The 21,033-nt window shown below is 38.4% G+C and overlaps 2 protein-coding genes across 5 annotated transcripts; one reads left to right on the top strand and one right to left on the bottom strand.

Annotated features, from left to right (window-relative positions):
- Window positions 1–388: 388 nt before the first annotated feature.
- On the bottom strand, window positions 389–8,037 carry ripk3 (receptor-interacting serine-threonine kinase 3). 2 transcript variants are annotated; one of them, XR_011034323.1, is made up of 14 exons: window positions 7,692–8,037; window positions 7,054–7,217; window positions 6,809–6,977; window positions 5,844–5,999; window positions 5,576–5,724; window positions 5,144–5,193; window positions 4,882–5,043; window positions 4,222–4,304; window positions 4,038–4,098; window positions 3,607–3,671; window positions 3,003–3,048; window positions 2,636–2,889; window positions 2,099–2,203; window positions 1,468–1,598 (listed from the first exon to the last, which is right to left on the bottom strand). XR_011034323.1 is itself a non-coding variant. In XM_068307678.1 (13 exons), exons 2-13 carry the CDS (start codon window positions 7,209–7,211, stop codon window positions 1,371–1,373), a joined length of 1,581 nt encoding a protein of 526 aa, XP_068163779.1. In that variant the 5' UTR covers window positions 7,212–7,217; window positions 7,692–8,008; the 3' UTR covers window positions 389–1,370. The 2 variants fall into 2 exon arrangements, 1 of the variants encoding a protein (XP_068163779.1); XM_068307678.1 differs by lacking the exon at window positions 2,099–2,203 and having other exon boundaries at window positions 389–1,598; window positions 7,692–8,008.
- A 987-nt stretch (window positions 8,038–9,024) lies between these two features.
- khnyn (KH and NYN domain containing) lies at window positions 9,025–19,165 on the top strand. 3 transcript variants are annotated; one of them, XM_068307666.1, is made up of 10 exons: window positions 9,030–9,539; window positions 9,651–9,790; window positions 12,035–12,294; window positions 13,025–13,159; window positions 14,076–15,892; window positions 15,980–16,110; window positions 16,327–16,423; window positions 16,944–17,051; window positions 17,511–17,612; window positions 17,695–19,165. In XM_068307666.1, exons 3-10 carry the CDS (start codon window positions 12,073–12,075, stop codon window positions 18,047–18,049), a joined length of 2,967 nt encoding a protein of 988 aa, XP_068163767.1. In that variant the 5' UTR covers window positions 9,030–9,539; window positions 9,651–9,790; window positions 12,035–12,072; the 3' UTR covers window positions 18,050–19,165. The 3 variants fall into 3 exon arrangements, 2 of the variants coding, with proteins under 2 accessions (XP_068163767.1, XP_068163766.1); XM_068307665.1 differs by lacking the exon at window positions 9,651–9,790; XR_011034320.1 differs by lacking the exons at window positions 9,651–9,790; window positions 17,695–19,165 and having other exon boundaries at window positions 9,025–9,539; window positions 16,327–16,466; window positions 17,511–17,528.
- Window positions 19,166–21,033: the final 1,868 nt, after the last annotated feature.

Below are 21,033 nucleotides of genomic sequence, written 5' to 3'. Positions count from 1 at the left end.
TACAGGATTGTCCTCAAAGTACCAACACAATTGGTTCTGAGAGGTTGTTTGAAGGTGAATTGTTCATAAAAGTCATTTTTACACTTTGATCAGTTATCGCCATTTGAGGTCATTTAATATCATTACTACTCTAAATACGTGAGTACTATTCCCTAAGAGTCACCAGAAACAAGGAATAAAATACAGGTACATATCGTTTTGAATGAAGTCGTTCTCGATTCTACAATGGTTTTAAAAAATAGACGGAAAAATAATAATCAAAATAATACAGTTTTGGACTCTCAAAATCACTAGAAAACCATTAAAATATAATGGTATACATAATACCATGTGACTGTAAAATAAATAAGAATAAAAATGTATAATAATATCAAAATGCATACGTATTTTTCCAATATTTACAGTTAAGCATCACTCGTAATTGGCATGAATGTTTTGAACTCATAGTCGGATATGTTGGCATGTGGTTTCTTCATATCTCCGCATGTTTGTAAGTCGAATGTTTGTAAGTTGAGGACTGCCTGTAAAATTTTAAAACGGCACATCATCAAAATTTTTACCGGTGGACTGGAAGCTCTGAGTGCAGACATTTTTATTTTGCAAGCCGTTTTTTATGATTTATATTCTAATTAGGGCAAACAGGATGGGAAATCATGAAGTATTGAAATAAGATTGTTTGGGCCTTTTTACGTTTTTTTTTTTTTTTTTTTACAGCATCACATAACAATACAGTTGTTTCACCATAAGGAAAAACAATGCATAAATATTCCTTACAAGCTTGTCCATTCACTTCATTGAAGATACATCATGCTCCTTTGAGTGAAGTATTCAAGAAAACTCTGCTTCATGGCAGCACCATTGAATCAACTGTAAATCTCTGGATGTCTTCAGCATCAATGTGTAAACAGTTCTGTTCAAACTCCGTCTCATGTTTGTTGAAAAATTATCTCAAAAAATTATATTTAAAAAACATATTAAAAAAAGTCTATAAAATGAATATATTTCTATGGTTACATGTCTTAATGTGCTTCCTGACTGACATGTTCTGTAAGTCTAAACCAACAGAAAGTATGAACAGGTTCATATTAATAATTCTACTAATGTGCACAAGGCACATTATGAACAAATAAAAATTATTTGCGAAGAAGTTGTTCTGCAGTTTGCACATTAAGTAGAGTGGCAAAGTAAAAGCTGTTAAAAAAAATATCAAAACGTAATTTTAAAATAAAAACTTCTTCAGATCTGAAAAAGCAAAAACCAAAAGGATTTTTAAAAAAACTAAACAAAACATAGCAACAACCTAGGGACCTTCCTGTCCTCTGAGAAGTGACGATTGAAACAAATGAAATTTGAGAACTATTAAAGTCAACTCATCCAAGGCCTCCGGTCTTCTCCTTCCTGTTTCGTGAGTGTGTCGGTGGAAGGTCAACACTGGATGGTGCTGTTGGGTGGCGTTTCCTCTCTGAGGAATCTGCAGCGTAGATGTGCATGGTGTTGTTGTTCCCATGCTGGAATCCAGTCACGTTGCTCAGATGGATGTGGACTCCAAGTGCAGGAGATTGATGGCAGGGGAGGGCATCAGGGCTGGAGAACTGTCGCTGTATAAACAATATTGATCTCAGACACAAAGTACACTAAAAAATCACTTTTGTAAAGATGAATAAAAGAATTAAAGCAGGCATCTTGGAGTCCATAGTATGGGAGGGAGCTCAGTGATGTCAAGGTTTCCTGATGAAGATAATCAGCTGCAGTTATTAAGTAAGTTATAATTTAATAATATGAGTTTTTAAATAATTACATGTGCTAATACTTTTAACAAAAGTAAATAGTGATGGAAATGGTTAAATTTGGTGTTTTTATTAAATAAATTATCGTAACAACACTGACTGCATCAGAAGAGATTGTTTCTTAAGTTTCTTAATCTTATCGAGAAGAAATTATAAAATGCTGTTTTGGAGTCAGAAAGATTTAAAGTAACCAAGAAATGGAGAGATTATAACTCGGAAATCTTTAAACTGTAAAAAAAACCCTTGTGAGATTTTTCCCACTTTAACACAATCTTTAATGCAGTTATGCAAATTGAATAAGGATGCCTCACCAATCCAGAACAATTCAACAGATGTTTTCGGCTTGCCCAATCACTTTAGTTCCTTTTTTCTGGACGTCAGTGCATGATGTTTTGCAAAACTAAGTAAAAAAAGTCCTTTAATGAAAGAAACAAGAGGAACATCACTCCTGGATCTTTTGCTCATTTAAAATGAGATTAAAGGCACATTCAGTCCAAAACGTTTGAAACAACTGGAAACTATGGTGACTGGGTACACATCGCTACCGATTCGGCAACTTTCTAAAGTACAGTATTTTTCATACTTTAAGGCGCACCGGACTATAAGGTGCACCTTCAATGAATGACCCATTCTAAAACGTGTTCATATACAGTATAAAGCACACTGGATTATAAGGTGCATCTGATTGTAAGGTCCACCTTTGATGAATGGCCTACTTTAAAACAGCTTTCATATATAAGGTGCACTGGATTATAAGGAGCACTGTTGGTTTTTGAGAAAATTAAAGGCTTTTAACTGCGCCTTATAGTGTGGAAAATACTGTACTCGCCTAATATGAGAGAACATACCTCAAAGTGTGCTGGACCATGTTTACCAGCATTTTGAGGTAACGCTTCATTCAGCCTGGAATCTGTAGGTTGAACGTGTTGTTGGTCTGACCTAAAAGCCTGCTGGGAAATATGGGTTGCTCTCTCTTCAGATGATTTCCTGGTCGAAGGTGATGAGTGAATGGGGTGGACAGATGATACTTTAACTCTGTGGTCAGTGGATGCTCTGTCCAGGTCAACATCATTCAAGCTTGGAGGTTGAGGTGAATGTGAATCTGAAATCAGAATCAGAATCCATTATTATGAAAGGGAAAACCAGTGACAGATGGTGTGTTTGATGTGTTCTTTGGGGGCTTCCATGCAGATTCAACACAAGCTTCCATTTTACCTTTGAATACGTCTTCTTGACTTGTCATCCAACCAGCTACCATTTCCTGCAATAAAATAGAGAAAATATGAACCACCATCCTACAGTATGTTCCTGGACTATCTTTGAAATCAATCGATTATGGTTCTCTGACATCAAATTTAGCTCTAGAGCAAGGTATTCCTTACTTAAAGATATTAAAACTAAACAAAATGCAAAATTTGTGTCTTACAATCATTATTATTATTATGAGAGCTATCAGTATGAGAGCTACCACAGAGTTAACAAGCTGGCTTGGATATTATCCGTGATCAGCTCTGCAAGTTTTGAATGAGATTTTTTTTTAAAAAGGGAATTATGCTGACTAATCAAATATACGACCAACCTCTCGGCAGATTTTTTTAAAAATATTTTGTCATGAACGGTAATCTAATACTGTAAAACTGAAGTAGTTACGTCTAAAAATTCCCCTGGTGCGGCAGGATGTGACTGCTTTAAAAAAATTTCCTGTGGTAGAAAAAAAACGTTCATGCACAAACACCACAGCATTGAAAAATTTCTGACAAAAAAAAAAAAGACAGCATTTCACAACATCACATTGTGAGCCAAAATATCTGAATCTTACCTGGACTGGTGGGCGTCCTGTTGGTACGTCATAGATATTTACAGCTTCAAGCCTCATACTCACTGCTAAAAAAACCCAAACCAAATTGCAATAATTTAACCTAATGCTTGAAAATTAAATATAAAATGTCTTGTAGCAGGATTAAGAAAAGACTATTTAGATATTTTACAACAATATGACTCTGTCATGCACTTTAAAGTTCCCCAAAACCTAGTAAGTTGACTTTTGGTATTAGAAAAGTTTACTTATTTTCCTCAGTTTAACAAAACAAAGCATAATAGAAGAGTTTATGTAGTCAAACTTTTGTGATCTTGTGTCACTAACTTATAACAAGCTAATAAATTCAATATGCAAAAATACAAATACAGGATGTAGGATTCAGATATGAATTATCTTAAAAATAAGGGAACACATTTATTATAAAAACTGACCTGAGGCCCCAGTGATACACATCTGCTGAACCTGTTGTGTTAAACTTCGTTCCCTCTCATCCTGGAAAGAAGAAGTGAAAAAGTGACTCAGGCAGTGTCATACACCGATGAACTGCTGGATCATGGCAAAATTCTTCAGCGTGTCAGCATATCTAATGTGTTTATGAGGAGACTTGTCCCTTACCATTTTCTTTAGCACCTGATGGACTGCGTCAACGATTGAATGTTTGTGCATTTTATACAGTTCCTCTGTCTCAGTTGTGCACACTGTAAACAAGGGAAAAACGTAACATGAGGGCGACGACTCAGAAACTAGTTATATGTGTCAAGTCGTCATTTTAAATAGTCTGGTTTCTGTGTTGTCCACACACCTCTGATTAGATCAAAACTGTGGCAAAACATGAATAAATGTATGGGATAAATTCTAGCTAGTAACAATTATTTTGATTTCTTTCTTATCAGTTTTCCTATTTCCTTTTTTTTCTAATAGGCATTTTGCAAATTCAAAACAACAAAGCCAAAATGTCATTGGCTGGATCTCAACAGTTTTTTTATTGTTTGTTTTTTTCAAGTATTTGATCATAAATTATTGGACAATGGGATACATGGGAGATCAGCTGAAATGTGATTGGTCCCTGAAGTGCCCCTTTCCTGATATCTGTCTTTTACTTATTTTTTTGTTGGAAAAGAAGGTTACAATAGAAATACTTAAGTTTAAGACATTTGATGTCATGACTTCTTACAGATTTTTTTCTATTCTACATATTGGGTAGAAAAGCTTATCTAAGTCTTAAATATACTAGCAATAATCCCATAATTTATCACGGTAAACATGTTGTCTCACCATAGGACGTGGGCCTCTGGTTGGGTTTTGAGTCCCAGCATTTCTCCATGAGGTTCATCAGTCCAGTCAACCCTGCAATCCCTGCAACCTGGCTACTGATCTCATCCAGCGATGGACGGTCTCCTTGTGGGATGCGAAAGCGCACAACGCTGGACAACACATCTGCAGTGGAGAGCGGATTATGTTTTGCATCAGCATGACAAGTTTTTTAGTTTAGAATGAGTCTGAGACAGGTGGAAAGAAAAAAGAAATAGTCACGTACTTGCATATGGTTGTTTCCCTGTGACTATGGACCATAAGAGTATACCATAACTGTAGGAGAGACAGACATTTTCAGTCTATTATTTAGATAGTCTGCATTTTTTTGCTAATGATCAGCTCTCATCTGAGAGAAGCCTCACATTTCTGTTTAAAATATACTTTTTTATTGATCTTATGTGATATTCTAATAATTCTTTGAGACTCAGAATTTTGAGTTTTCCTTATTTGTAAGCCATTATCAAAATTTAAAGAAATAAGTGCTTGAAATATTTCACGCCATGTGAAATGAATCAGTAACATACATTGGCTTCACGTTCTGAATGAATGACAAAAAAAATATGGAACTTTTTCACTATATTACATTTTTTTGATATGTATGTACATGTATATGATCAATAAATATTACTGAAGAACAGGTTTGCTGGTAATGTACCTGTAGATATCAGAGGCCCGGGTGGGGCTGTACGATATGTCGAAGGCTTCTGGTGGCATGTAGCTGATTGTTCCCCCTTCGTCTTCGCTGTCTTTTTTAGAAGCCCGTGTGACGCTGTGGTAAAACCGAGCAAGGCCAAAATCTGTGAGCTGGGGTGAATTGTAAAAGGAGAAGAAATTACTATCAAAAAGGAAGGAAGAAGTCAGTGGAAGAGAAACCGAACACAAAGTACAATTCAGCTTGAATGTTCCTTCATTCCTGGACTCACTTTGGCGTTGATGTAGGAGTCCAGCAGCACGTTGCTGGGCTTCAGGTCCAGATGGAGCAGGGCAGGAGAAAGACTGTGGAGGAAGTTAATACCAAGAGCCACTTGGTGAGCCAGTCTGTAGACCAGCGGCCACGGTGGTGTTCCATGTAAAGTGTCCTGACAGGGAAATTCAAGATTGGTTCCACGGTTAGAACACAAACAGCCAGTGGTGATTGTACAAGAGCCTTTGAGAAGAGTTATGAATTAACTATGCATTGGAAAAACAAAAATAATATTGTTTTTTGGAAACTTTCTTGACACAAATGCAGACAAGACAAAAAAATAGCATGTCAGCAGCTCCGAGAGCACATATGAAAGGAACAGCTGCTGTTTACCAAAAAATTCTGTTCACTATTGTTGTTAGCAAAGTATTAGCACCCTAACATTTTAAAATGAGAAAATGATTGGAATTAGCTTTTAAAACTTATGATTTACAACAAACAAGTGACTAACAATTATTTATTTATTAGCTTCCTCTGAACCGTTGGAATTTTCCATCCTTTTGCACTTTTTTAAATACAGGTCAGTCTCATGCAGGAGTAAACAAAACACGCGTCTAACAGCAAACCATGGAATTTATCCCTTGAGATAAATCGTGTCGCTAGCTGTTGCAAACTAATGCTGGCAATGTAATGTCTGATTTCAGATCATTTGTGGCCTTTAAAGAGTCTTTTATGAGGACTTTCTGTACAAGCTAAAAAAAAAACTGACAATAAAGGCGAAAATATTGGAATATGCGCTAGCTCCTGATCCTTCTCCAAAACATAAATTACTGTTCAATCACAAATAAAGTTTAGCCTTGGTCTTATCATGCAATATTTATTCTGTAGTTTAGTAGTTGAAGTTGTATGGTCAAAGCTTGAATACAGAATGCGAAAAATAAATCAAAGAATAAATCCAGTTTTGAATGCAGGACATGCGGCTACCTGTAGGGAGGCTAGTGAACCTCTCTCCATGACCTCCATGACCAGACCCAGCTGTACTGAGGGACCAGAGGAAGGCAGTCGACCCTTGAACATCCCGAGGACCTGAATAACATACGGGCAGCTTCCTTGACACATCATCTGGATCTCACGCAGCAATGATGTGCTATTCCTGTGAGGGATCATCGGCATCATGAGTATCTCACATTCTGTTTGGAGGTCCATAGATGATCTTTGAAAATACTTACCCATTATCGTGGTAAAGCAATTTAATGGCCACGTTACAGCACCACTTTCGATGCCTAGCTTTGTAAATTTGTCCGAAACCTCCAGAGCCAATGACTTCCCACTCCGTCAGGGAAGTGTCTTCAACGACGTGAAGAGCTGGGTAGCTGGATAGTTCCATAGCTCACTGGATGAGGAGATGTATCATGACTATTAAATTCTAACACATCTGATTTTTTTGCCTTAAAAAAAAAAGATCCTTTTAGCAATTTTTCCTTCATTTTGAGACACCCCTCATGTAACGATATTGAATTTAGCAGAATAATAGAAGGACAACTCTGCAACAGAGTGGGTTTGAGGACTTGAAGTGGCTTAAAAAATAATCACAAGTTGCTCTTCCTTGATTGCATTTCATTGATTTTAGACCGGAAAGGCTCTCACGACTTTGTTGTTCTCGTTTTAGTTTCAAAATAAAAAAGATATCCTTGAAGTTACAATCTTAACACAACAGACTCATTTTATGTAGCTAATGTGACTAGACTGATAACAGGATAAACGGTTGAATCCAATAAAAAGAGCAATGTTATAATCAAATGAATATCACCCTTAAAAATGCTATCGTAAAAACAATGACAATTATTGAAATAGGGAAAGAACTCACCCTTAGGGAAATACTCTTCTTCCTCATGATTCAACTCTACCAACCAAGGTAAAAGAGCCTGAGAAGCCTCATGGTTGTTGGGTTTCTGGTGAATGTACAATCTCTGGTTCATTGTAAGCAAGCAAAAGCAGAAGTGAAAGCCTACATCCCAACAACCCTTATTTTACTTCTGCTTCTGGATTGCACAGTGTGGTGACAAAACCTGCTAGTTAAATTTAGCACTTTCCTTGATCAGATTTGCTGAGATTAGAGTTGCTTAAGTCACTGTAATTTCTAATTCACCAGTGGGGCTTTCCTGACGTGACTCAAAACTGAATCAAACTTTTAGAAGGCATCTTTTTTTCTTTTTCTTTTTCTTATTTAGTGTGGATCAATTTTTCATTTTAGATCACATGACTCTCTTGAATGTTGACAAAGGAGGATCTTACTTGCAAAATGACTTACAGTAAAAGGATGGTTTGAATAGAATCAGTGACTTAGACCAAAAGACCGCAGAATGCATTCTATTACAGCTGCTCCACTACAGTGACTGTGATCTGCATTGGTGTTTCTAAAGATACATCTGTAGAAACAAATAAATGGCCAGGAACAAATAAATGTAGGTTGAAATGTGACCTGGGGATCATTTTTAACCCTAAGGGGTCCTGACTCTAAATGTTCATAACCTTGCAGCAAATATTGGTCAATAAAAACTGCAGATGTCACACAAAAATCTTTTTAAACACATGTTAAAGGACTGGAAAGTTGTTGTAACAGTAAAATCCAGGTTGCCAATCGGTTTACACATTGTTCATATATAGTAAACAGTAATTACTTATAAACTATTAAACTTAACACTTAAATCTATAAATGTGTAAGATTAGAGTAATGATCCGTGTATTTCTTTTTTAGTAATACAGTCAGAAAACAAAAAAAAAGTGTTAAAATCTTAACTCAATCATGTGATCATCTTATTCATGTTATAACTACACTTTTGAGCTGGTATAAAGGAGTCCGGCCTTATAAATCTATTACGTTTTTAAGTTCAAAGCTACTGTCATATATCCAGCATGAGGGAGTGAAAACATAAATACCAACCAGACCCATAGATAATTCTTTGGGGGCTTCCTTATTCGTAGCAGTGGGAAACTGAAAATGTTGTCTTGTGTCCATTTCTGGATTTAACAAACACACATCACCTGTCAAGAGTGATGAGACGAGGTCCAGTGGGTTTTGATCAAATCCTAACAGCAGAAAAAAAGAAAGGAAAAAAAAGGGAGTTTTTGTGTGAAGTGAATCTGTAAATTTTTCAAACAGGTAAATTTACAAGAAAAAGTTTCTTTTTCTTTCTTGTCAGTAAAGCAAACACACTGGTGTCTGATTTCTGAGGACTCAGAGAAGACAGGAATGTGCGGCTCCACCAACAGGCCTGTCCCTGAAAACCATGAGTTCGTCTATAAAGAAGGAAAACCCCCACTTGTGACGTCACGGGAAAACCCCCAATCTCCAACCCGATGTCAACAAAACCGTTTTCCCAGTTATATTATTAAACATACACTTTTAAAACGTCCCAACTTTTGATCATTATCTTCGTCACACCATCCGGAGTGAGCGACATGTCACCGACAGCGCTGCCCGTCGTCCGGTCGACATGTCGGGCTTAGTTTCGGTTCGGTCGTCGGGCTTTCCACCGGTGACCGACTTCCTCATCCGCTCGGCGGCGCAGCGGCAGCGGCAGCAGCAGCAGCGGCATCGGAGACGACACAGGGTGCCCACATTCCCTCGGGCGATCGTGTCGTGGATCAACAGCATGTTTTGAACTGTTTTTGTCCGGAGCTGGAAACGAAACTGGAAGCGAGCAAACCGAACGTAAGCAGACCGACCCGGAGACGGTGCGATCCACTCGGGGGGAGGAGGGGGTCGTTTTATCGCGTGTTCCGATCGGTTCTAAAGCGATGTGTCGGTCTCCATGTGTTCCAGGAAAGGTTTATTTACACCAAAATCACTTCAGCTGAGATGTCGGGTTTTCTTTTTCTTTCTCGTTGCTGCAACTTCGCAACTGCGTCGGTGAACGAAAGCGATGGCAACGATCAACAAGAAAGAATTATAATAAACCGAAGGTAGGATTGACGTCACGGCGAGAACTAAAAAGTTTATAACAGTGTATAAATGTAGTATATATTATATACAACAATAAAGTTTATATATATATATATATATATATATATATATATAATACACTGTGTATATATATAATATACTGTATATTTTATATGTATATATATGTATATATATTTTGATTTTATGAAGCAACACGTTATTGAAAAGTCAGGATGATGCAGCAGGACTGGTAGAGGTGTGGAATGCTCCACAACACCTGATGACATCATTGCAATGGTGATGTCATTCACAAGCCAATGTTGGGGAGGTCCACGTGTTAATGGGGCTACATCCCATAATATCGTCAATGTACTGTATTCATAGCATAATATGAGCATTCTGTACGTGCAAACTCTGTAGTCCTCTCTCTGGAGGGAGGGTGCATGGATGGTACCTGCTCTGTTTAGTTTTGAAAAAGATGATATTTATTTGCCATGCATGTTTAATCAATATGTCGGTGAGGTAATGGTGGAAAATTGATGGATTTTGCTGTAAAAGTAGGAAGATCAGTGGACATAAAAAGGGGCAGTCGCACCACTGACTCTGTGGGTGTTAAAAACGGAGCACCCGTTACTTTATGTTACTGTCTGTTTCTTTTTTTTTTGTCTCAGACTATCAGGTACAGCCTCAGATTTGATCTACATTCATTCTGTAGCAGTAAAGGTATTCAAAGATAGGGATTAAACTCATTTTTTTGGTCATATATTTTGAATTTTAACACCAATATAAATAAAGGCTGTAGATCTGAAGTAAATGAAGCACTGAATACAAAATCTCACCATAAATACTGCTATGAATATATACTAAATATGTAAAATGCAGGTCACCGCCAAGGCATATTGTTGTCACACTGAAGCAAACCCAGTTGCTTTATAACAGAAAAAAATGTTGTGAAGAAACACACAAGCATTACAAAAGTCCAAAAGTAGCTTTTTATATCAAATCCCTTCTATTCCAATAATAACCAAGACTTCATGTGACTCAGAGAGTTGAATTTATTAGGTTTAGCCACCAGTTTGAGAAGAATTTTATCATAATGTTGTAGAAAATCCATTGAGCTGACATGGTTCACGGCCTTCCACTATCTCCACTATGAGATAAGCAGAGACACACTGAAGCAGACACAAACTCACAGATGGCCGTAGTAGCAGAAGACGGAAGGTGCGGGATGGGCTGAAAGGGAGCATTTGTGTTATACAAATCTGTATGAAACTGCCATTGTGCTGCTGATTGTGAGGTCAGCCAGGAGGTCAATGAGGCCTGCAGAGAAGGACTCGCAGGAGATGAAATGCGGAGTTCTAGGAGCCCCAAACATCCACCTTTCAGTTGACATAAGATGGTTTTGTTATTTTTATTACTTTGAATAATGCTGGCCACTCCTCCCGGCCCAAACCTACAGGTAAATGAATAAAATAAACAGATATTCCAAGTTAATGTATGTCTGTCCTGTTAATAGACTTAAGGAAAAGTGAAAAGCATGTGTTAATGGAATATGGACAGATGGAAAAGGCTTATTTTCAATGTGATAATCAGCGTGTGTGTGATAGTGTGTATGGTATGGGGAGCGGCATTGATTTGGAGTGCGATAAAATATACAGAGATAGAGAAAGTGAGGCAGGAAAGTGGAACTCAGTGAATAGTCATTGGAATAAACCCACAGAGTAAGGTAGGGATTTTTGTTTTACATTATTTAGGTCACTGTGCACTGGCTGGTTACCAAGAAGAGACAATGGGAGTTAACCTGAGCAAACAGAGTGGAGGAATAACTCCTGCTGAACTAGTGATGCAAAAATATCCAACAGTGTTTGAACAGGTGGCACAAAATAACCTGTGGAGGAATGAAATAGTCAGTAAATGGCACATTTGATCTGGTGGGGTTTTTTTACATAAATGGGAGCAGAACTAAAAACCAAAGACAACAAAACGACTACAAATGTTGGAAAAGTAACAGAAGAACTCAAAGCTGAGAGGGATGAAATATTTTAAAATGGAAGGAAGGCAAACAAAAACTTATGGCATTACAGAAAGTAAAAACTCAAAAGAATGCTACCCCCACAGCACCAAGGTCAGAGGAGAGCAGATACCTGGAGGATTTACCACTGAACTGAAAGAAAAGAAAGCAAGACTAACACACACAAGCCAAACAAAATTGTCACCAAAAGCTTTAAAGGATTTTTTTTGTAATTAATTTTTTTTTTCTGCAGGATGATCAACTCTTTGTGGCTGATTTAAGACCCAAGGGATGGATGGTGAGAGAAGCGATGGAGGCAGAGGAGAAGCCGAGGTGGTGGATGAGTTTGCGTGTGCTGGGATGCTGCGTGGGTCCCTGAGCTCCCTCCACAGTACCGTGGAACGGATCTTCAGGGTGACGTTTGACATCGGAGTGGATGAGTTGTCTCATGGCAACAACGGGCAGATCTGGCTGAAACTACGAGGACAGAGCGACTGTGTGAAAGCTGCAAAAGTACGTTGTGAATTCCGTGTTTTCTAGCACGCCCAGCTGTGGTTGTGTAACAGTTTGTACACCTCGGTTTGAAAAGTCGAAATTATGCGTAGTGTGAGTCTACAGTGTTCTTAGATAAGAGGCACTGGTAGAGAGAAATGACTCACCAAGGGTTTTTAAAAGATTTAAAGTCTCCGTCTCAGACTGGCAACATAAAAGTCATAAAACAAGTCTTTCTCTGTCTGAAAGCTAATAAATAAATAAACAGTGATCACATGATTTGAGTATTTGAGACTTTGACCCACGCTGTGCTCAAAATCAGTCTTTTCTGCTGACACATTTGGGCAGAGCCGTATGTTTGAAGTGTTTTCACATTAACTTTTCATTACATTTTCAAGTGAGATTAATCTTCTATTAAAGCCCTGCAGTTCAGCCAGATGTCCACTTACACCTGCGTGACTGAGAGACGTTGTTCTCTCAGTTGGAAATGATTAAATGTTCCATGTTACTATTATTAATGATAAGAAAATGTTTAAGCTTCACGGTTTTTTTTGGCAGCTGAGCAAACATTCGTTGTCAAATTGCTCTTTTGAAATAGCAGCCTCTGTAACACAGTGCTGTACTGTGTTTGTGTGGTGTTTAATGTTGTGTTTTATGTATATATATATACAAATATATTCTATTCCAACAAGATTTTACTCAGTAAAAATAGAACACTACAATAATGACACCGTATACGTATCTCTTGTAGCTGTTTGTGAAGGGAGTTCTGAACCAGGAGGAGCAGCAGGAGGTTTCCTATCCTCGGGTTCTTCACTGTGTTTTCTGTGGAGCCAGAGGGCTGTTCATGGACTGCCTGATGAGAAGCACCTCAGCACATATAGTGGTGAGTGTTGTATCCATTTATTTCTACTAAGTCCAAGGTTGCTGAGGAAATAGGATAGGAATTTATTTATTTGTTTAGCAAAAATAATGATGGGAAAAGTGGAAATTAGAAGTCTGCTGGTCTTTGTACTGACATACCTCCAGACAAAGAGAAATTAATAAGTGGATTATATAACATATAAACCAAAAATGAGATGAGAGTGTTAGACCAGGGATTTTTGAATCAAAAGTTATGACTCTTATCATAGGATTTAAAATTAAAAGCCTTCAAATTTGGGTTAGTTACTTGTAAGCTTCTGACTTTTTACTCCTTAAAATAAAATGATGTTGAATTAGCTTCTAGCTTTTTCTTTAAGCAGGAGCAAATTCTGAAAGTGAAGAAAATCTGGTGATAAATTTAAAAAAATCTCAAGAATTTTTCACAACTGACAACATAATCATGTGTCACCATAGATAATAATTTGTAATCCCTCACAGATTCTTCATTGGCATAAGCGTCTCTCAAAAATGTGCAATATTTTATTGGTGGTGCAATTATAAGATAATATGTCAAAATTCCATTCCTGTTACGCTGCCTAGAAATTACATTATTAGTCAATATCACCATGATGTCATTTGATAAAATGTGTCATACCCCATGTGTAGCAATGCCCTCATTTAATACTGTCACTGGAAATTTTGTGAAAACATAAATTTTGACAACCTTCTTTTCCCTTTTATTTATCTTTGCTTCAGTTTGAACTCATATTTTAAATTGTATTAATTGTTTTCATGGGCAACATACACCTGGAGGCTAGCAGGGAACCTCTGCTGATACACTAAACCACCCAAATTACTATTTTATAACACTTCTGAGATGTTTTCTGTCACAAAAAGGACTTAAATAAATGTCATTTGTTTTCTTCTCACCAATACAGGTTGGCTCAGTAGGTTTCTTGCTTATATCAGGCCTTGCGGAGCCAGTGGTTCGAGCCTACTCCCTTGTTACTGAACTGGTGGAAAGGTATGAGGGCACACAGTCCAGACGCTCTGAGAGTGGGGACAGGGGCTCAGGCGAGTCTCTGGATTCACGTCGGGCCTTCAAAACTCTTGTGGAGAAATGGGATGACAGGCACACCCTGGATCTGCTGGTGTTACCAGGTTCAGTCAAGGAAATCCTTCTGGATTTGGTGAAAGAAACCGGCCTTGGATCAGACCCCAACCTAGCACTGAAGCAAGAAAATCCAAATGCAAGTTCACACCAGGATTCGTTGAGGAGATGGGATGGCCCTGCTGATCGGTGGATTGAAGGGATGATAGCAGGTAAAAGGAAAGACTCTGCAAACAAAGATTCCTTCTTCCAACCTGTTTCCACATCTGGAGTCTCGCGTGGGAGCGCAGAGGGGGCTGAGGAAGGATTGGCTTCTTCACAGGAAGTTGGAGAGGAGGATCAGGTGAAATCAGTGGCATCTACAGGTGCCGAAGCGCGCGATGGACAACGGGAGGAGGAGGAGGAGGAGGAGGAGCAGAAGCTCCAGTTTTTGCTCCTTTTAAAGTTCTTCACAGCCATGGGGTACACAGACGACGTTGTGACACGAGTCCTCACCAGAACCGGACCCAAAGAGGCCTCGCAAATACTGGACTTGGTTCAGCAGGAGCAGGATCGTAGTGACCAGGAACAGAAACTTGACCATAGCCAGGCAAATCACCTAAATGAAGCCGGCACCACCTTGAAACAAAGTGAGATGAACCAACCTTGCGAGATGGAGCACAGAGAAGGTGATCAAATGACAGAACTGTTAAATAATAATGGAAAGGAGGGAGAAGTTTCCAACGAAGAGGGAGGTGGAGCGCCAGGAAGCACGAGACTGTTTGAGGGAGATGGTAGCATTGACAAAAAAGAGGAAGGACAGGAGGAGGACTTTGTCTTGGGGGTGTTGAAAAAAGCTGCTGCCAGCTGTGGGTACATGGAGCAGAAAGTAGCCAAAGCCTACAACATGTTTCCTGATAGATCCACTCACCAGCTGCTCCTGGAGCTGCAGAGAGATGGAAGCAGTGAGGACGATGTTTCCAGGGAAAGACATGAAGAGATGGATGACGTGGTTCTGGGTAAAGGACGACAACAGTTTGGACCAGTAGAGGATGAAAGAAGAGGAGAAATTGAGTTGTTCATACCTGCAGAAAAGAGGGAATCTAATGATAAGGGATGGGTAGCAGCGCCAAAATTAAATGTACCTCTCCCGGAGCCAGATTTCTTTACTTGGATTAATAAACCCCAACAAATTAACGCAATTCCGTATATGTCACAGCCAAAGCTACACCAGCCTCCCACGACACAAACTCCACACCAAAACATCCTGGCTGAAGTCAAAGGACCACCAACGTCTACTTATCCGTCGTCTTTAGAACCTACACAATCCAATAAACAGAACTGTCAAACCAATCACTGGCTTCATCCACCCACTTCGAAACAAACTCGCGTAGCGCATGACGGTGTCTTCAATGCAAAGTCACACCCTTCTAACTCTGTAAAATTAGCACTCCGGGAGCCTCAACCCTTCCCAGGTAAAGACTCGTCTTCTTCTAAGAGAGCAAAAGACAGGTGGGGAGTCACGGCTGCCTCTTCCGTGGTGGTGACCGGGCAGCAGCGTTTCCTCGAAAGCTTGCAGAAGCCTTTTGAGCTGAAGCTGACCGACGAGCCTGGAGACCCGAAGCTGAGGACGATCATCATCGACGGGAGCAACGTGGCCATGAGGTGGGGAAACTGATGGAGGCCATGGTAATTACCTTAACTCTCTTGTGTAACTCTAATAGTACAAATATTGTCCCATGTTGTCCACAGTCACGGCTTGAGTCAGTTCTTCTCCTGTCGAGGAATCGCTCTGGCTGTCCAGCACTTTTGGGACCGAGGTCATCGTAACATCTGCGCCCTTCTTCCACAGTGGCGACAGAAAAGCAATCCCAAGGCAACAGGTACTGCTTCCTGGGGCTCTTGTATTTTTATTTTTTATATTTTTTCAATGTGGTGTCACAAGATAAAGAGATTTAATAAAGGGCTCTGTGGTTCTAAGCAGGCGAGCTGTTTGTCCTACAGCAGCAGGTCAGAATTAGGCAGACAATAGTGGTTGAGAATTTGCTTTTGCCCTTCATTGCAGATTAAAAATAGTGTTGTCCATTCCTTCTTTCTAGAGCAACACTATTTACAAGAGCTCCAAAAGCTGGGCATGGTCTCCTACACCCCATCCAGAGAAGTCCAGGGCAAGAGGATCATCTCGTACGATGACAGGTCGAGAGATGTCCTGTGTTTGTTTGCAGTAGACAACGTTTAGGTGACACATTCAACTTTGATCAATATCCTGTTGTGCGTAATGCTCCTGTTAAAACAGAAGAACATGTGATCTGTGGTTGAAAAACAGGATGTTGTTGAAAAAGAGCTGAAGATAACTCTCCACATGATATAATGATAATAGTAAGGATGCGACACAAGTATATTTTAAACTACAGTGCCATCAGTTCTACAAGCAAGTTGAATGAAGTGTGCACACTAGTTACATAACAAAAAGTTTCTATCTAATTGATTAAACTGCTCCCACAAGGTTAAGTTAAGGCTGGATTGACTGGACAGGATAAATAATGAGGGTCACACATACATAAATTTTGAGAGTCATCCCACACAGAGTTAGTTTTTTCATTTTCTATGCCAACACTAGAAACGGAAGTACACATCTCCAGGGTTTACGACCACTAATGTCAAATTTTAATCTCCCGTCATTTGAGCTTTGTCACATTCTGTTTTCTCACCACAGATTAATGCTTCAGCTGGCACAGAAGACAGACGGCGTGATCGTTACCAACGACAACCTGAGAGATCTTTCAGATGAGACCCCTGTTTGGAGAGACATCATCAAAAAAAGGTATGAAAAGACAAACTGACATGTGGTAGTTTTTATTGCCTGAATGACAAATGTGTCACGGAGCACAAAATAACATTTTAAATCAGTTACCACAAAAAATCCCAAATTACAGAGCAGTTTACTCTTCTGCTTTCTATTCTTTTAGATCTGGTCTTTAGTTTTTTTCCTCTCCAAATAAAATCTAATTGTGAAAGAGTCACTGACTTTCAGTTCAATTTGACATTATTCATGTCACACACCGATATAGATATGTTATACATATACCAAGTCATTATTGCAATATTTTAAATGCATATTTCTGATTTTACTTCTTATAGTTTTGTGTAAGAAACATTTCAAAGTAGGATTTGTACTCAAACTTTAATGTGTGGAACTTACGCTGTATAAAGGATGAAAATCTTTCCACCAGGACTACAGTCAATTTTTTTTTGTAGCCTGATTAAGTGCTATGCTTCCCAGACTCCTGCAGTATACCTTTGTTGGGGATCATTTCATGGTACCAGACGACCCACTAGGCAGAGGGGGACCTCACCTGAACGACTTCCTGCGCTCAGATCACAGGTATTAAAGCACGTACATCATTTGTTGGAGTGTGAAATCATAATTCCCTTTTCTCTAAAATAGTATGTTTACTTCCTCTCAGTACTCCTCAACCAGGGAACCACTCCTTTGCGGGTGTTTCCACCACTTTCCCTTCCTTCAAGAGTCCACGCTCTCAAACCGAGGTCCTGCACTTCCGTGACCGAACACCAGGAGGAGCTGTGGATCCAGCAGCAGGAAGCAGCAAGATTAGAGGGGGAACCAATGAGTGGGAAATAGGACACCAGCACCAGGCTGGAAGGGACAGGAGTGTAGAAGAGACAGCTAGCCTACAGAAGCAGCTCTATCTGGTTTTTGCGGGTCAGGAGCACATGGTGTCGAGGGTGCTGCTGCACCACCCCAAAGAAACTGATGTCAATGTGCTGTCTGGTCTGATCCTGGAGCAGATGGAGACCTAGATTTATTGAATTCATGGTGTTTTACCTTGTCGGACTCACACTTTTCCTGCTGAAGGCAAACAAACGTGTTCCCACCACGATGTATCACAGATTTTCTTTAGATTTACTAAAGAAAATCTGTTCTTCATCTCAAGTTGCTGTTCTTTTCCTCCATGTTGTCAGATAATAGTTTTAAAGTATATATTGTTTAACAATAGTTTGTCCATTCTTTTATATTCACAGTAAAATATCAACAATTTAAATGGGTTCTTCAAAACAACAAATGATTGAACAGCCATCAGAACTAGGCCTTTTTGAAACGTGTCGACAAAAAGCTTTAAGACCCAACTAGAGATGTTTAGTGTCCAAACAGGAACTAGTAAAGACTGCTTACAAGTAAAAGGCTTCCCATTAGCAGACCTGATTTTACTGTTTCTGTCTCCTCTTTCCAAAGCAACCTTTCAACTTCCAGTCATCACTATTCCTTCATCTGCCTTACCTCCATCCTTCTCTTGGTTTTTAGCATACTGTGTTAATTTTAATCTACTCAAGTCGAAAGGATTGAATCAGAAAATTGGAGGTTGGGAGAGATTCTAACAGCTGTTTGGACCTCCACCCACAGTGTTCCGACACATCAGACACGTGTCTACATTCCTTGATTAGAAAATTTGTACTTTGTGTTTAGTTATGATTGGATAATTTTACCATTCTATCATGTTAAAGTAACCACACACACATTTCAGCAGCTTCATGGAGGTTTGCCTGGTCTTCTAAAGGCTTATTGAAATGTGTATGTTTTTTCATCATCTTATCTGCTGTTCTAGAGCTCATCCATACATAATGATTGATGTCAGTTATTGCAAGAGATGGTTTGGATAAAACCTGTATATTCGTACCACTGGCTATGATGAGGAATGTCATTTTGCTATTGCTAAAAAAATCTGTTCAAGTTTCTGTACATTCAGTTTTTATTTCTATATTTTGTAATTTATTTTAACTGCTATATTCACCAACTTTGAGAAAATGGATGTTTGTTATTGTTTATTCACATTTTTAAGACAGTTCTGAGCTGTTCTGCTCTATCAAAGCATTTCTTGTTCGAAAGGATCAAAAAAATAAAATTTGCAGTTCTTGTTTTGAGTGTGTCCAAATTTCTCTTTCCTAATTAATCATCGGATTAATATCCCACTACAGAAAACAAGATTTGATTTGTGTGTTTATAAATGTATTTCAAGGATGTTTCATTGCAGTAATGTATCATGGCCACAAGAGAGAATACTTTTTATTTTAACGACTGACAGGTTACACATAAACCCGAGTGATTACTGTATTTTGTTATGAAATGAAAATAGCAAGAAATGTCATCACAGTCATCCAAAACGACACATTCACAGAAATTGTCCTTTTCTAAACCTCAAGAGTAATTGCAATAGATAAAATATACTGTGAAAAGTTATTTAGGTAAATGAATAGACAATGAGTCAAATAAACATTTCAGATGTACTTGCAGTTCTATGTTCTGGAATAAACTACAAAATGCATGATACTTTGCAAAGTATGATACTAATGCATCATACTTTATGTTTTCTATGCTTTCCATACCAAATGTTTTTGAAGCAGCAGCTACCGCATTTTTCTGTAGTGAAGTGGTAGTAGAAACTGAAATTTTGATGTCAGAGAGATAAAGGTTTATTTCCAATGTAGGAAAACTTATGTCTTTTACAGACTTCACGGAAGACAATCTACCAAGCCTGTCTCTGAGAATAGCTGCATATTAAACTGGTTGGGTGAGCTGTAAACAGTGAAAAAAGACAACCCATCTATTTTTGGAACATTCCAAGCAACATTTTTTATTTTATTTTTTGCAGGAGGCTTAAAGGCTCAGTAAAATATACTCGGCATATCTGGTGGTGTCTGATTCACCTCTGCAGGAGATTAAAGTGAGAGCAAGCAGGCGGTAGCCACCAGTTTATCACATTTGCATTTGAAAAGATAACAGAGAAGTTCAGGCAGCTAACAGCAAGAAACAACAAAGGCTACGGGATGTTATTCCTAAGGCACAAATGGGTCTAACCTGGTATGTTTTGTTAATAAATGGCAAAATGGAATATTTACATGTGCCCAAATGAATGTGACAAGTATATAATGTAGATACTGGGAGAAAAAATGCTGCAAGAAGCTTCCTAGAATGCACCAGTACAACATATTTATGAACAGTATTCTCTGTTTGCGCATATTCCTGCGGCATTATTGGGTCATTAGTTCAACATTTCATATGCCATCATTTGCATTTGTAGTAGAAGCACATCTGGTCAGACCCATGGCTATTTTTTCATTTTACATCATTATCTTACATTATGTCTAATTTAAGTTTAATTTTTACCATTTCCTCATTTGTTTGCTTTGTAAATAGATTCTTTGTATTGTGTCTGCATTCATTGTATGCATCTAACTGTAATGTGTGGGTTGAAAATATCACTTAATGAAAGGTATGAACAAATCACCTCCAGTTAGTCCGGTCAGAATACTGGGCAATCAGTCAGTCTGATGACAGAGATGAAAAGAGAGGTTAACCAAACTTTTATCTTCACAGTGTTGTCTTGGCTTTTGCTAGTTTTCCTGTTCAAGTGTAGATTTTCTTTATCTCCCTAGCCTTCTGCTGTTACATTCAGGTTAAATTTATATTTATGGTGAACAATAACAGAGTATGGAAAAGAAACCCAAGAAATAATCTTTTAAAAGTCAAGTTTCTTGAAATAGAACATTAGAAAATAGAACATGATTCAATAAATAATAATATATAATATGTAATAACCAAATCAGACATTAAACAATTTATACTGTGTTTAATGCAACATTATGTGCAAAATATTGGTCAAGGAGAGGAAATGTTCACAGCATGAAAATAAAGAATATGTGAAAAGAGCAAAGATAATAATCCAAAAGAAATTATTGTAACACAATGACTTTGATGTGGCACTTATATTTCTTCAAAGTAAAAACAG

Source organism: Antennarius striatus, chromosome 23 (genome assembly GCF_040054535.1).
Source record: "Antennarius striatus isolate MH-2024 chromosome 23, ASM4005453v1, whole genome shotgun sequence".
Classification (NCBI taxonomy): Eukaryota; Metazoa; Chordata; class Actinopteri; order Lophiiformes; family Antennariidae; genus Antennarius; species Antennarius striatus.
This window is presented reverse-complemented; position numbering and strand designations above follow the sequence as displayed.

Coding starts and splice junctions, on each gene's coding strand:
- ripk3 (XM_068307678.1), bottom strand. CDS start 7,211: ATGGAACTATCCAGCTACCCAGCTCTTCACGTCGTTGAAGACACTTCC. Junction 6,978..7,053: donor TTGCTTTACCACGATAATGG/GTAAGTATTTTC, acceptor GATCCCTCACAG/GAATAGCACATCATTGCTGC. Junction 5,044..5,143: donor AGGGAAACAACCATATGCAA/GTACGTGACTAT, acceptor TCTCCACTGCAG/ATGTGTTGTCCAGCGTTGTG.
- khnyn (XM_068307665.1), top strand. CDS start 12,073: ATGGATGGTGAGAGAAGCGATGGAGGCAGAGGAGAAGCCGAGGTGGTG. Junction 12,295..13,024: donor ACTGTGTGAAAGCTGCAAAA/GTACGTTGTGAA, acceptor TATCTCTTGTAG/CTGTTTGTGAAGGGAGTTCT. Junction 15,893..15,979: donor GGGAGCAACGTGGCCATGAG/GTGGGGAAACTG, acceptor TGTTGTCCACAG/TCACGGCTTGAGTCAGTTCT.